A 13222-nucleotide genomic window follows, 5' to 3' on the forward strand; every position below is an offset into this window, starting at 1 on the left:
CTGCTGTTAAGTTGCTAAGTACATTTACTCAAGTGCTATACTTAAGCATCATTTTTGAGAGAGTTGTACTTTACTTGAATATTTCAATTGTTTGCAATTTACAAGTGCACAAGTGCACCTTTGCTCCACTACATTTGTTTTATAACTTAAATTATTTTGCAGATTTGGATTAATTATATGATATTCAATTGACACTTCAATAAGACTTTAGTCAAACCTGGAGTAAATCCACAAGCCCTGCTATACAAAGGAATTAAACTTAGCAATTTTACCAACTTTGATAAATACTTTATTGCATCAATAATTATAATCAAAATATATGATGTATATAATTCAGAAATGGGTACAAGATCTGAGTACTTATTCCACCTGTGAACAACACACTAAACAGAGGGAACAAGGAGATCTAAAATCACCACGACTACTTTTAAAAAATATTCACTGGAAAATAACACTAATTTTACAAGCGATATTCGGGATAAGTTGTTACTAAAGGCTTTCTTAATGTTCAATAAATAACTTACTAATGCTTTATTGAACGATTGTAAGGCATAAACAATGTAGAACTGCCAGGTTGTGGAAAAACCAATGGGTCGAAATGTGTCATTTCTATAATTGGAAACAATGCTGTCATAATTGTTGCTAATCCATACATCCAGATGTAGGAAATTAAATGTAAAGATACAAGCACATAACATATCATTTTACATGTCAAATTAATTATGGATCTAATTTGTTAAAGGTGTGCTAATACATTTAAATCTGCATTAGTTTGTCTTTCAGAGGCACTGCTGTCAAACTTAACATAACTATGATCACATGACAGTAAATACAGTATTAAAACATTTCACATAATTAGAGAGGATAAAGAGGTGAAAAAGGATCTGCATTGAAAACTGTCCGTGTTGTATCTCCTTCCTGGCTCTGCAGAGGGTGTGTTATGACCATAGACTGTAGGCTATATATAAAGGTTATGACCCAAATAGTTAACATTTTATTCCATCATGAGCTTGATTTCTGTACAGGAAAAGGACAAGTATGTTTTGTGACACAGAACAAGAAAGGAAGATCAAACTCATAGGGGTCCATCTATATCGTCAGGCCAACAGTCTGGAAATACTATTTTTTTTTTTCTAGTAATTTATTCTCTGAGCTAGAAAGGGCTTTCTGTCCTAATTTCAATTAATCCTTTGTGCTGTATAGTTTGGGATAGGACAATTTGTCATTTCAGTAATATAATTTTCCTATAATAAAGCCTCCCAATCCAGAGATGATATAAATGGTGATATTTCTGACTTTATTAATGATATTGAGATCCATTTAGTGGTATAATGCTGGCTACTTACTTCCAACAATATCAGAATATGACCTTAATGCGAAAGCATGTTTTTTCCAGAAATAAAATAGAACCATCACCCTCAGTAATAACACATAATTTGAATTGGCTGCAGCTACGTTTACAGATTGATTATCTTTATATGAACCCATCCAGATGTGGAAGCACATGTTTCTGTGTATCAAAACTGAATTCTGATCATATTTGGGATATTACGTTTACATGGAACATGAAACGTTTTGGTATTTTCTACTGCGTTCACATGATCATAACATTATCCAGGTTACAACTCATGCACTGCATTACTGAAGACAGACTGTTTCTCTTTATTTCAGTGCCACGTTAAATAATTTACATTGAGATGTTTCGTTTTACTATGGAACTTGAAGGTGACCGAAGTAGTCAACACACCAACTCACACACAGCCATCAGAAACCTGTGTATGCCACATTTTGTTTTTGTTTTTAAAATTCATCACCATCTCTTTGTTTTCACAGACCTTTCAAAAGACACATTTGGCTTTCATCTCAATGGTTTCCTGATGTCTTGTTTGACACACTGTAAATCAGAAGATCAAGTTGATATAAATCTCTCAGTATTTTTGACAAAACCATTGCCAGACAAGGGTCGATGTTGTGACGAAGTGGGTTTCCTAGATTATGATGCTTGTATTAGATGCTCTGATGACATAAATCTTGATCTGCATTTCCCGATCCCAAGCAGTCCCTTGTGACAAACGTTCGTAAACAGGTTACTCAGACTTGAGTGCATTACAATGTCCATGACGGAAGAGGGTTCTTCTCAGAAGTGTTATTCACCGCTCTGCCACGTCAATTCTGATTTATAACTCGTACTAAATGGAAACTCACAACTCTGGATTAGTCTCAATTCAAGACAAAACAGAGATTACACCACTGAAACTTCTTGTTTACTTTATAACTTGATACAATGTCGAGCAGGTGGGACCCTAGTTTTCATTTTTGGGAAGTTCAAGGACTCACACACACTGGTTTATTTGGACAGGGGGGCTTGTGGAGGTCTTAGAAACCGTGTTTGCCACAGTGTTTGCCTCTCCTTAGAAACTGTGGAGACCTGTTGGAGCTCTAAACAAGACGCAAAACAAATAAGATTCAGAGGGGAAAAACTAGGGGAGACTTAATGAAGGCACCATATGTTGTAGGAGTCTGATTATAAAAACAAACTAGATCGTAATGGGACAGGAAATGCAGAGAGAGATCACTCCTACGAGGATAAAGAGTTGATGAGAGGCCATGATAATTCAAATGAAAGCACACAAGATAAGAAACCTGCATACTGTGGCTTTAGTGGTTGGTAACATCTTGAATGGAGGACCAGCACAGACAGAGCACATGCCAGGCAATCCAGATTCAAGGCCAGAAGTTTTACAGAGAAACTTCAGAGCCAACACTTATGGCACAAGTAACTGCTATTTACAGCCTTCAGATGGAAAGTGAATGTATAATCAGTAATGTGTACTAAACCTGACCTTTTTTGGCTTGCGACCACTTAAAATAAAGAAATATCTTCTTATCTTCATTTACTCCAAGAAGTGATTTTTCCCCCTCACATTTTCAATTCTTGTGCATATAAAGTTGAGTATCTTCAGTGCCTACCAACCCATAAACTTTGCAATAGGACAGTGAGATTTTTGTTGGCTGCCTAGGTCAGAAACATCAGATTTAACAAGCCAATGAGATTGTTCTTTTTTTCTAAATCTTTTTATTTCTTTTTTTGCAGACATAGCACTTTCAGCACATTATATAAAGTACAGGACAATTTGTCTGCTAAGCCAATCAGATTTGGCTCAAATTCCTATAGCTGCATTCACACCAAATTTGCAGTGTGTGAGTTATCACTTATTTAATTGCCAATTTATTTACTATTTAACAACCTCATTTTGAGCTTTTTCTGTTTGTTTGCATGCATCAGCCATTAGATGAGCTGGATCACGAAGCTTTATCACTCAGACACCTCAGTACAAAGGGTTAATGGACATATTAAACAAGTCATATATGGGATGTGGAGCAGGTAGATGTCACAATGCCCCATTGTTCCCATTTGCTGCTGCATGTTCTTTGACATTTCTGGATTGGTCATCTCCTGTGAATAACTATAATTATCTAAATGAAACAATAACATGCTCATATTACAGTGAGGTACCATTTAGCCCCAATCTGTTGCTCCTGGTTCTATGCCCCGGCGGTTGCTGCACTACTATGACCTTTAACTTGCTTGTGTTGAAAAATGTCCTACGCATTCCCAGAAAAACACCCATGGTGACCAGGCTAAAACATGTACATACATGATTATCCCTAAAGTATGGCTGAAGGAGACACTGGTGAGTATAGGTGGTCCATCAGTGGGTGTCAAACATGTAATTTGCCCTTCAGGCTCTGGGACTGTAAAAAAGGATTCCTTGTAGCTCTCTGACATTTAACAAGGAAAATACTATGCTTGATTGCAAGTTGAAGTGCAAAGCCACATTTCATTGGACGGCAGAGCTATAGCAAGGAAGGCATAAATAGTAAGGAATACTAAAGGGCAGAAAAACCTTGCACTGCACATTTTTCAAAGATTCTACTTCCCATTAAAGCAAACAGGCAAGCTCAGCCTGGGCCTAAAGAGAGCGATGCGGGCAGCGAGACCACAGGAAGGGGAGATACAACATGCTACAAATAGTGTGTGTTGACATGCAGGAACAAGAAAACCAATTAGCAGTGTGCGGTAGACCAAGACTCGTGGATCGTTTTGTTGTTTTGGTTTATTGTGCACATTATTCGGTAGGCCAGTCCAGGCTGTAGAGACTGCAGATGTTTCAGTATTTACCATTATAAGAAAGCCAAGTAGTCTTCTGACTACACTTCATTAGCAAACTTATTTTTGCACAATCCTTTATTTGAACAATTAACAAAATAGAACGCTGGAGGCTTAAAATTAAAAGACAATAGATTTTGTTTTTTTTAGGTCAATATCCCAACAAATCCCAGCAGACAATGGTGTTAAGCGCACATACTGAAAAGAGACATTATTGAAGCATTTCACCAGCACATTTCCTGACCAGCCATGAGACTGAGATAAAACTGTACAACAGAAAGCTCAAGGTTCAAAGTCCCAACTCCCAAACATTCTTCAAAAAAAAGGGGAAATAAAAAGTAAACCAACAATGTTACAATTTGTGCCGAAATGACTACAAAGCCAGCAGCAGAACTGAAGTATCATAAAAGTTAGAAGATGTTTCGACTAAGCGGCATGCCTCAGTTTCCTGCGTGGAATGAGCCGTAAGATGGCAACAAGACCTCGATGGAAAAGGCAAAATAAAGTCTGAAAATAAGGAAAAGCAGGAGGGCCGTTTATGTTTTCCTTTGGTTTACCTGAAGGTTTCTGACTCTGAAACCAACAAGAAAATGTCAATTAAACTATGCACCACATAATATTACACAAGAGGCAAAAGATAAATGTGATATTACGTAATTTGGACCTTTCATTTCAAATTGAAAAACTGAACCAATTCAGTCTTTGTACGACAAACCTATAAAAAGGGACATGTTTAAGTGAAACACTTGCAGTTTTTAAAATACAGGAAATAATGTTTACACGGCACCTTCTTTTTGATCTGAGACAGGAAATTGCGGGACAACCAACAGCTTATGTGTACTTTGTGATAATTAACTATCTGCGAGAAAAGTGTCAAAATGTCAAAGTACACAAGTCTAAATCCTTTAAAATACTTGAGATAAATGAATTTGAGTGTTAATACTGAGATACTGACAATGGTGGTTGGAATTAAAATGGGCAAAATAAAGCGGGAAAAATAACTAAATTATAAAGAAAAATGACAAAAAAGGAAATAAATATCAAGCAAAGAACTAGTTCAATTTTATTCATTATTGTGCTTTAGCCCGTGTAATTTTCAAACACCAATTCAAATGCAAGCATATTTTTTCTGAAGGGAGCGAGAGCATCGGGACATCCAATCAATGATCCATGACAAAATAAAAACTAACATTTTAGTAACTCAAACAGAAATCACAATCAATGATCCAAAAGAAAGAAAGAAAGAAAAGAAAATCTAAATCTTTAACAAAGCAAACACTATCTCCTTTTGTGCACATGTCCGGGTTTTCTTTTGCAGAGCTTAGCACAGATGTAGTCCCACATCCCTCGACACTCAGGTTCCCTCCACTAGGAGGAAATGCTGAGCCACAAAAGAGTAAATACAAAGATGTCAGGTACATTCCCCTAACTCGTCACAGACATTAGACTTGCGGTTGGCGCCTGATTAGGGTTAGACTTGTGCACTGAGTGGAAAAACATCACACAATGAACCTAAGGCAGCCCCCGCTTTCTGCTGAGTTGGGGTTAAGAGGGGTGGTGTGGCTCAAAACTACACTGATAAGCCACCTATCCACAGGTGAAACCTTTAAACACATAGACAAAAAAATAATTGATAGAAGGAAATGTACAAGGGCGGGTTTTGCAGTGGAATCTGTTGCGATTGGTTGCCATTTCTCCAGTGCAATAACCGAGTCTGAAAACTAGCGCAGTCCTTTAGGGACCCACACAAGTTTTCAGTCAGATGTCATATTTTTTATTGTTTTCTTTCAAACATTTAATCTAAATATTTGCAAAATATGCATTTGCCTGTCATAACGTAATCCTCAATCAGTTTATACTTTGTGCACAGAAGCGTATTTGTTATTAAATTCTAAAGCGCATTCATATTTTCTTTCTACATCTAAACCCAAATACCAAGGACCTCAAACAAGGACGCTGTTCAGCTCTTGATGTACCATCTTTCTTTTTTCTCCTGTTGTTGATGGCTCAAGTTGTACCTTGATTTAAAAGCATCATAAAAGTGAGGAAATGGCAGAGTTGTTTGTGTTGGTGGCAAAGACGACGATCTGGTCTTGGGAGGATAGACTCACGATAATGCTGGTGCTGGGCCTTTAAATTCATGAGGGCAAAATCAAACAGGCTTTTAAACGGCTGCAAATGTATCAGGCCAACAGATCTCCTTTATTTAAGGGCGAACACTGATATTTCTGGGTAATTCCCTTAAAACAGGTCATTCATGACAGGAGATATTACCCCAGCGGTCCACTCGCAGCCTGTGGTACAGAGTTCTTCCTGCGTTGAGTCCACTGTGTGCTCGGTGAGCGGTGGGCTCAGTCAGAGGAGAGTCTCAGGTCCTAACATGTAACCCCAACCCCACCTCGGTCTATTCAACAGTCCTTTCTTTGCTGCTTTAAAAGTAAAAACAAAAAAGGACAAAACAAAAAAAAAACAGCAGTGGTGCACAGAGAAGAGAGAGCAGTCACAGGGAAATCTTCGTGAATGCAGCTTATTTCTCTTCCTCAAGAAAGAAAAAAGAGACGGGGAAAAAGGTGTTGGAAAAGCTGGTTCTCAGGAAAGCAGGGACAGGAGGGAAGAAGAGGAAAATCTTGCAAGAGAACAAGTTGGGCAGTGTTCCTGTTCATTAGTTTCATGTGTGTTTGTGTCACGTGTAGATGTACTGTCCTGTCAACGAGTGCATTCGGAGCATGTATGTTTAGTGTGTGCGTTTGTGAGTATATTCGGGTATTCTTGCGCGTGTGTTGGGGGTGTGTGTGTGAGTGTGTGTGTCTACAGCAGGTCCACGCGGCGGTAGTACAGCAGGTAGGCGGTGCGCTCTGCAGTCTGCTTCACCACCTGGTACTGATTGATGACCTTCACTGCCTGGTCGTCGATGCGCAGCCAGCCGTTAAGACCAATGTGGAAGACATCCGTGGTGTAATGACCGCCTGTCGCACTGTTCCCATGGTGATAGACAACTGTTATAGTGGGGGGAAAAAGACATTAGAGAAATGTGGAACATTTCATTCAAGTCATTACTCTTCGAATATGGGCACTGAAGTGTCAGCTGTGTCTTTTTAAATGAGCTGTTAATCCAGAAGATTAACCCACAATGTATGATAATGGATACTATCAATCGCTTTATTATTTTAATGATTATATAAATGAAATTAAAAAGGTCTTACTCAACCGAGTGTTAGAATACAGTTTGAAAAGTCATAATGATAGATACTTCACACATAAAACCAAGTGCTAACAGGGTGTTGCCCTTAGCTGGTAATGCTTCTTTATTTTCTATTCTCAAAAGCTAACGATTTCAATAATGGGATTAAAATAATTCATTCAGTGATATACAAATTGATTTTATTCCAGTTGGAGGACTGATTTTACTTTTCTAAATAATTATGATAAGAAGGTTTATCCTGATGTCAAGGGGGGGGGGTAGCTTCTAGCTACTGTAAGCTAGATGTATTCAGGCTCAACAGTTATTTTGGGCCACCTTATAGATAATTGTAAAACCCCCAGTGGCAATATTTAACAAATACACGACACGATTAAACTCCCCTTGCAGCAGATGCTACAATGTGACCAAAAGTTCATAAGCAACGAAACACAAACGTACCTGCAAAGAGCCTGTACGTTCTTTGGCCTTTCACAACTTTGCCACGCACTCCAGCGGACAAGAGATCTGAAAGGAACCCAAGCAGAACATGTTAGTGTGATGTACAATAATATAACATAGCAGGGGTAAAGAAAAAAGCTTGTTGTACAAAATGGTAAAAAGCATCGTAGTGTTAAATGTTGCTACTTTGATCTTGAATTATTCTGTTCACAATTCCTCTAAGCATGTTTAGAGATGGATAATGATTTTTTAGAAAGATTAGATGTGTGCAGTTGTTTATCTTTATCATGAGTTTATCCCGCTATTTCAGCAGATAGATTATTCCCCTTAAGAAAAGACATACCATTTATCTGCCTTTCTCTGGGGAACCATCTTTTTTATAGAGTAAATGTTACATTTGAGTTATATTTCGCAAATTCATTTAGGCTACGAGTTCTAATGAATGGTACTAAACCCTCTAGACATGCGTCTCGTCATGATTAAGTGACATGTTTAAAATAATCAAATTAATTTAAAGTAGCTTTTATTAACATTAGTCCAGGAAATCTACACTATATACACAAATGATATGTATGAGTATAAAGGCCTGCTATGCCCCGTAAAGTACGAGTCCATACCTTTGCTGATTTCCAGGTCAACGGGGTAATCAATGTTCTTGATCAGTTTCTGGCAGCCTCCAGTCTTTTCAAAAACAAATCTCTTGAGATGGAGCACCAGCACAGGGGGCAGTTCCTCCAGAGTCACCCTCCGACTGATCTCAATCTGAAACACGGACAAAAGACGTGCAGTCAGAGAACGCTCAGTGATAGTGAGACAATGTTATTCAAGAACAAAAAGTTAATTTGTTAGGGTAGACAAGAGAAAAAACCCAATAAACATATTTTTAACAAAACAGGAAATAGCACAAAACAAGTAGAGAACATGCAGTATAAAAAGGTTGTGCAACCTCCTGCTGGGCACTTAAAATATTGTCTCATGAATCATTTTGGGGCTTTTAGGAGCTGGGAAGGTGACCACAAGTTAGCTGTCTCTGAAAGAGCACCAGACCAGAATGATCGGTTTATCGGTTACAAATACCGAAGTAGAAAAACAAAAAGATGGCCATTTCACAGCTGCAGGGAAGATGTTCCTGCACTAGTTGTCCTAAAATAGTTTAGTGATTGAAAATAAGGTTGTAACAAGTGTTTTCTTCCAGTACCATAAGAGCAAAAACATTTTTATGACAGAATATCAAACCAGAAATCTTTTATAAATGAAATAAATATTTTGTCACAATCCCAAATATAACTGTGAAAAACACATTTGACTGTCTGTGGCCTTTTTAGTGCAATTAAGTCCCGCCCCTTCATGGGAACATCACAACCCTGGCCAGAGGTCGGAGAACTTCTACCAATATTGGGAATAACGGGGGCTCTATATGCTACATGTTGAATGGATATACGTCAAATAAATAGATTTTGATTAAACAACATGTTAAGCTTGGATAGAAAGCATATGATTCGTTAAGGATAGATGTGTGTCGGAAATGTGAAAATCCGATACATTTAATTGACAAAAATAAGTCGATTTAAACAAATGTTCCTTGCTCTATTCCTGCCTCTTGTGATTAGAGCACAAGAGGCAGTGGGAATAAAACAAGAACTTTCTGTGCCACGCCTAGGAAGGGAGACTGTCATTTAGGAACACAGCTCCCATGGTAACGTGGACATAGTTTCACACAACTGATTTATAATGCTGCTTCTGATCATGTATATATATTTTAGAAAAACCACATTGATAAGAATGTTTAAACTTGCATCTTTAGTTTCATAAATGTATGTAACAAAAATGATAGTTAAACCCTTGTGTGCATGAATTAATGTGCAAACAGTCATTCATTACACGGGAGACAGGTGGAATGTTAGCCTCATTAAATATCACAAACATTCAGCAATTTCATTCATTAAATCTGAAATGGAAATGACTCCGCATGTGTACGCATGAACCACCTTCATGCAGGTGAGTTGTGAAATTCTGAACCAAATCAAATGTAATAAAACATTTAAACGTGGACGTTCCCTTCAAGCACCATCTGTTCCAGAGGAAGTGCATTCAAAGAGTGTGATCATTAAAAAGACCCAGTCCCGGCCAGAGGTCGGGGAACCTTTACCAATATTGGGAATAATGAGGGCTCCATATGGGATACATATTGAAATATCAACACATCTCTTGTCCTCTCTGCTCTGTACTTCTCTTCATGCTTTTAACAGGATCTGGTTATTGCTATCGATAAATTATATTTTTGGCTACATTTTAAATGGATACATGTAGAATAAATACATTTTTGTATCAAATATCACAATTTACAGTTAGCTGGACAGCATGATTCGTTAAGAACGAACGCGACGTTAATATAAAAATACGATGTTGTTCCGTTAATGGGGTTAATATGGCGACACTAATTAATTCACTAAGACATAGCTACAAAGCGATGTTTATTTGTACCTCCTGCTTGGTTTTAGAAGTGTATCCCTGGACTGACTCGCGGGCCACCAAGGTCTCCAGAGCCTCCTGCACGGTGCGGATCTTCTCTGACTGGATGTCCAGCTGCAGGGTGAAGAAAGGCTGCAGAGTGGCCGACTCTTTAGAGTTTTGTTGATACACCACAGATCTGACAGAGAAACAAAACAGCAGGTTAGATATTATAAGTGACAGGGAACTTGGTTTGAAGTTTTTCAATATCAAAATAACTTATTTCAACAACTTGCATTGCTCAGTGTTAAGTGTTTTCCACACATGTGAGATTTGATATCTCTTAATTGGCCAAGTTGCACTTTCGTCATGTTACAAAGAGTATTATTATTGCATATGTAGCTCCTCAAGAATGAAAAGTCAGCCCTGGTATCATCAGTTGACCTGTACTCTAATTAGTCGAGGCATATCCTGATGCAACATCTCAAAACCTTCAACTAGTGACTGAGAAACCCAGAGATTATAACCATCTGAGTGGGCGTACACACCACACTGTAAACACACACTCCAAGACACGGTGCGACATGTGTAGACTAGGACTGTGCCAGACCAGGACCTCGTAAAACATTATTTATGCAGTCTACACCAGGTTCTTTCCAATTTGTCTCAACGTGAAAACCTTTGTTTGTGGATGTGTGCTGTCCAGACTTCTGACCAACATCAGCTCAAGGAGGCTGTTATTGTGAAGGACTGCGGTGACGGCAGGACAGAAACTGGGGATTATCGGTCAGACCTTTTCATGATGCCACTATCAACATGTCAGAGACTTCTAGGAAAAGGTGGCAGAACCAGCACAGGGTGTACAGACCAAGAGGGACCATTGTCTGGTACAGTGGGTGTATTAAATGGGACAACAATCCATAACCAAACAGAGAATAAAGCTCTGTTACGACATGTCTCAGGAACAATGCAGAGAGAAATTCATCTCTAGCAAACAATACAAATTGAATCATAGCAGATCATTACTAAATCAAAAGAAACAAATGTTCCTTCTTCTATTCCGGCCTCTTGAGACAACAGCACAAGAGGCTTTCTGAATAAAACAAGAGCTTTCTGTGCCACGCCTAGGAAGGGAGACTGTCATTTAGAAACACAGCTCCCATGGTAACGTGGACATCATTTTAGACAGCTAACCTCTAAATAATGCATTTACTGACATCTTTATATTAGCCAATACAAATCGAGCATGAGCTCATCTTGAACACCATTTATGTTTCATTAAGCTTATACTGAAATGCCAGTGACTAACGTTTGGCGACTAAGTGTTATTTAACAGATCTTAAGGTAATGTGGTTAAAAACATATTTGTTGCCTCTACTCACATTTTTAACACAACAATCTTTCCACAAACCTGATGTGTCCGCCAAATATGTCAGTGATGGGTGTGCGGACAAAGTCAGCTTGGCGAGTGATGGAAGTCTTGTTTCTGGGGCCGACTTGCTCCCACTCGTCCTCGCTGCCTTCTTCATCCTTATCAGCAGCGTCTTCCTCCACACCTGGCTGAGACTCCGGCCCGTTGGGTGTGGGAGCTTCTGCTCAAAAAACACAAGAACAATCTCTTTAGAGATCAAATGATCCAAGTATCTCAAACATTGTTAAAGTTAAATCAACTCCTCTGATGAATCCAATGGCACTATTACAAGTTAAAGGAAATCCAACAGCACTTCAATTTATATTACAATAACCTGAGTATGATGAAAGTGTTATTTTAAACTTGTGAAAAGCTCATTACAGCTGAAATTTGGATGTGGTGTTGGAACTGGTTCATGTATCAACTTTAAGTTTTGGAGATTCAAACTGAAACTAGATCAACTCCAACAAACAACGAACACATTGTGAATGCATGCTTCAAGTCTGTGATGTAGCTTTGAATATTAAAGCACAAGGTTCCTGAATTACAATAAAACAAAAGAAGTGTTCCTTGTTCTATTCCTGCCTCTTGTGATAAGAGCACAAGAGGCTTTAGGAATAAAACAAGAACTTTCTGTGCCACGCCTAGGAAGGGAGACTGTCATTTAGAAACACAGCTGCCATGGTAACGTGGACATAGTTTTACACAACTGATTTATAATATTGCATCTAATCATGTATACATATTAGACAAACAACATTGATTATAAGCATTTTTAAAAGTGTATCTTGAACATCATTTTTGTCTCATAAATGTATGTAACTCAACGCTTAACAATGGATAATACTGAACACTATTAAAATATCTATTCAACTAAAAACTGTTTAAATGAACAGTATTTCCATATGCCTGTCTTTGCAAATTGCTCACTGAAGCTAGAAATTGAATTAGATTTGTTGTGTGCACATTTCATGTATATTGAGACACTGTTTAGCAAAGTTAACAGTCAACAACTTTCCTTTTTACGACATCAGTAAATAAAAATCTGCCTTGTTGCAGTTTGATCATGCAGAAAGTGATGCAATTCATCTTTAACTCAAACAGAGAAGAGCGATGAAGTACAAAAATGAATTAAACTAAAACATATCTGTAATGATCTTATCCTCCTTGCGATATGATGTTGATGCCGATGTGGTGAAAGATGCTTACTCTCTTCCTGAGGCGAGATTAGTTTCTTCAAAGCCAGCATCTCCTCATGCAGTCCGTTGAGAGTGAAGCCAAGATACTCCTCCGCATCCTCCTGACGACCCTGTGAGAGCCAGCGGGACATCAGCACCAATTAAAACACTACAAAGAATGCTTAGTCAAATAAAACACGTTACTTCACTGGTGGGGAGGTCTTGTGTACTCAATGTTAAACGATCAGTGTGCATACCATAGGAGCAAAAACATTTTAAAGACAGTATATCAAACCAGAAATCTGTTTAAATTAGGGCTGTCAGTCGATTAAAATAGTTAATCGCGATTAATCGCACATTTTTTATCTGTT

The 13222-nt window shown here is 38.2% G+C and overlaps 1 protein-coding gene across 5 annotated transcripts in view; it reads right to left on the reverse strand.

Moving 5' to 3' along the window:
- Positions 1-4100: 4100 nt before the first annotated feature.
- Positions 4101-13222, reverse strand: part of usp10 (ubiquitin specific peptidase 10) — a 28039-nt gene continuing 18917 nt past the window's right edge. For all 5 annotated transcript variants that reach the window (XM_034196879.1, XM_034196877.1, XM_034196876.1 and 2 more), the window contains 6 exons: positions 12883-12982; positions 11674-11854; positions 10296-10461; positions 8429-8573; positions 7812-7877; positions 4101-7167 (listed from right to left, as the gene is read on the reverse strand). In XM_034196879.1, coding sequence (XP_034052770.1) covers positions 6980-7167; positions 7812-7877; positions 8429-8573; positions 10296-10461; positions 11674-11854; positions 12883-12982 — 846 coding nt within the window. In that variant the 3' untranslated portion in view covers positions 4101-6979. The remainder of the gene's footprint in view (positions 7168-7811; positions 7878-8428; positions 8574-10295; positions 10462-11673; positions 11855-12882; positions 12983-13222) is intronic.

This window comes from Gymnodraco acuticeps, unplaced genomic scaffold (genome assembly GCF_902827175.1).
Source record: "Gymnodraco acuticeps unplaced genomic scaffold, fGymAcu1.1, whole genome shotgun sequence".
In the NCBI taxonomy this organism is placed as follows: domain Eukaryota; kingdom Metazoa; phylum Chordata; class Actinopteri; order Perciformes; family Bathydraconidae; genus Gymnodraco; species Gymnodraco acuticeps.